Here is a 3228-nt window from a genome sequence, read left to right as displayed (position 1 = left end):
TGGGTCTGACAACACATATGCAAAATGTTGTTAGTAAGAGGTTTATGGCACTTGCAACACAATAAGGTAAAAAAAAGGGGTAGAAGATTAGAGGTGTTACAAGAGAGTATCAAACACAAAAAAGAAGGAGGGGAAATAAGGAACGCACCTTCTATAGTTTTAGTAAGAGTTTTACAGCACTTGCAACACAATAAGGTCATATAAGTGCCGACGATTAGAGGTGTTACAAGAGAGTAACAAACACAAAATAGAAGGAGCGGAGAAAAAGACGATAGATGTTTCATAGCAAAGAAGGAGCAAACCACATCAGAGCACCCACCAACCACCCACAAGGTCAGAGGTGATACAAGAGAGTATCAAAAGCAAAAAAGGAGGGAAGATAAGGAACACACATTCTATAGTTTAAGTAAGATTGCAACACAATAAGGTCACATAAGAGCTGTAGATTAGAGATGTTACAAGAGGGTACAGTAACAAACACACAAAAAATGGAGGGGAGAAAAGGGCGATAGACATTTGACAGCCCATTCAAAATGTATCGAACCCATTTGATTTGGTGAGACACGCAGTTGATACCTCTTATGATACACGAAAAAAGCAGTGCAGTGTTTGGTTCAGAACACAGTCATTTAAACTAAAATAAGTTTCTTAATGCCAGTATGCGAAAAAGTGTGCATTTGTGTACACCCACTCTCTCTCTTCCTTTCCCTCCCCCCCCTCCCCTCTCTCTCTCTCTTACTCTCTCTCTCTCTCTCTCTCTCACTCTCTCTCTCTCATGCACGCATGCGCACACACACACACTTACACCTACAGACACCCATTTACCTAGACACACAGACACACCACTCCTTTACTTTGATGATCTGAGAGCAACACATTATCACATGAAAGTACAATTATTCGAAACAAAACAAAATCCTTCAAGCTACTACAGCACAGCACGCAAGAGGGAGGAACCAGACTCACAGGCACTCCATCATGCTGGAAAAAACTGTGCAGCATTCTCTCCAGAATCTTGCTAAAGAACACACGCACGTCGCGCGTCGGGCACTCCAGGATAAATGGCCTGAGGACAGAAACATTTAGCCCATTTCAAGTATCCAAACAGGGTAAAAGATCAAGGGGACGACCTCGTGGAACCTGGAGAAGAGTCACGGAAATGGATGTACAGAAAAGTGGGAAGACGTGGAGTGACATCAAGCGACTAGCCCAGGATAGGGAAAGGTGGAAAGTGTTTGTTCGTGGCCTATATCCTGACCCAGGGTGAGAAAGGCAATGATGATGAAGATGAAGTATTCAAACATATTTTCCCAATTTGACCAAGTACGTCTTAGTCGAGCAGTAAGGCGTAAGACAGATAAATAAAAAAGTTCTGCATTCAATTCCCACCCTCAATGGGTAGGTCATTGAATCCACGGAAAAGAAAAGAATTTTACCCAAAATTTCTTTGTTCACTCCGTTGCAGATGAAAGCATGACAATCAATAGAGATTGAATTTGTGAATGGCAGCAGAATTTGCTTTGCTGGCTGCTTCACTGTGTGTGTGTGTGGTGGTGGTCGTTGTTGTTGTTGTTGTTATCGATCCAGCAACAGCTGGGCTCTTGCCCTTCTGTCCAATGCCATGTAGTGATAAGTGCAGGTTTGCTGCAGTTGCTGTAAAGTTCCATAGAGTGTGTTGTCTATGTTAGGTCTCGGAGGGAGAAGGGTAGCTCTGATGTCATTTAGGGCTGTGCAGTGGAACAGGTGATGCTCCACAGTCTCATATGCATAGTCACACAAGGGACACATTGGGGGAAGTTCCGGGTTTATTCTGTTCAGGTGGGTGTGGTGGTGGTGGGGGGGGGGTGTATTTGTTCATACAATAATTTGGGGGAATACATGACTATAAACAAGCACTTTCACTTTACTTTTCTACAGTTGAACCTGACTTAACACCTTCATTGCCTTATAACGCGTCGGTGGCCTAATGGTTGGGCTCTCGGACTCGCAACCGTAAGTTCAAGGGTTCGAATCCCGTCAAGGGCCCGGCGTTGTGTCCTTGGGAAAGTCACTTTACACGAATTTTCCTCACTTCACACAGGTGGGAATGGGTACCCGGCTACAGACAGCGAAAGATCTTGTCAGTTTGTTAGTGTTTGAGCGCTCAATCGGCTGCTTGCACTGTATGCTTCCCGGGAAGCTGAGAATGTTTCAGAGTGTTCTATGGTCTGCTGGGGTAATAATATAGTGTAAAGCGCATAGAGCCTGCTGTTGAGCGGGGATATGCGCTATACAAATGCTATTTATTATTATTATTATTATAACGTACCTGGTACAAGATGAAAATGCGAAGTTTAAAGTTTTGTGTCGTACCCTGGACATCAAAGAAGTTGGCAAATTTTCCTGATTGTCTATAAGACTTTACATGAATATACTATCGCACTAATCAGATCATGGCTCAAATTAAGTAGAGCTTTAGTCACAGCTGAGAGCATCTTTTCCCTACTGCTTTTCTAATTCACACAGAGAAGACAAAAAGAATAAAACTGCAGTGGAAAATTTTTTAAAACTGTTCTGCAAATTCTTTGCCATATCGACAGACCGAAGGGCTAGAACCCAAATGGCCGCTGGATCGGAAAAGTAAAGTAAAATAAAGTAAAGTTTTCCTACTTGACCATCTCTGACCCCTCAGCGCTGGCCAGGTAGTCTGCGAGCCATAAACAGGCGGCCTTGCTGCGAGCCATAAACAGGCGGCCTTGCAAGACGACATCAGAGTGTCCAAAAGATTCACCCACTCGTCCATCTCCGCTCTGAGGACAAGCAAGTTTCACAGGACATGACACAGGTGTGTGAGTGTGTGTGTGTGTGTGTGTGTGTGTGTGTGTGTGTGTGTGTGTGTGTGTGTGTGTGTGTGTGTGTATGTGTGTGTGGGTGCATGTGTACGTAAGCATGTGCTCTGAGGACAAGCAAGTTTCACAGGACATGACACAGGGCTCTCACTCACATCTCCCTTTGTACATGGACATGAAATACTGTTAGTGCACACAAGTGTGTGTGTGAGTGTGTGTGAGTGTGTGTGTGTGTGTGTGTGTGTGTGTGTGTGTGCGCGCGCGTCAATGTGTGTGTGTGTGTGCGCGTCAGTGTGTGTGTGTGTGTCAGTGTGTGTGTGTGTGTGTGTGTGTGAGAGAGAGAGAGAGAGTGTGTGTGTGTGTGTGTGTGTGTGTGTGTGTGTGTGTGTGTGTGTGTGTG

The 3228-nt window shown here is 44.5% G+C and overlaps 1 protein-coding gene across 1 annotated transcript in view; it reads right to left on the bottom strand.

Annotated features, from left to right (window-relative positions):
- Positions 1-3228, bottom strand: part of LOC101859739 (ubiquitin carboxyl-terminal hydrolase 24) — a gene marked incomplete in the record, with an annotated part of 85583 nt that overhangs the window by 13847 nt on the left and 68508 nt on the right. Inside the window, 3 exon segments of the mRNA XM_035972697.1 lie at positions 832-1066; positions 2650-2711; positions 2714-2789. Of these exon segments, the coding sequence (XP_035828590.1) occupies positions 832-1066; positions 2650-2711; positions 2714-2789 (373 nt within the window).

Source organism: Aplysia californica, unplaced genomic scaffold, assembly GCF_000002075.1.
Source record: "Aplysia californica isolate F4 #8 unplaced genomic scaffold, AplCal3.0 scaffold00799, whole genome shotgun sequence".
Lineage (NCBI taxonomy): Eukaryota > Metazoa > Mollusca > Gastropoda > Aplysiida > Aplysiidae > Aplysia > Aplysia californica.
Note: the sequence above shows the minus strand (reverse complement) of the source record. Positions and strands in the feature narration are given on the sequence as shown.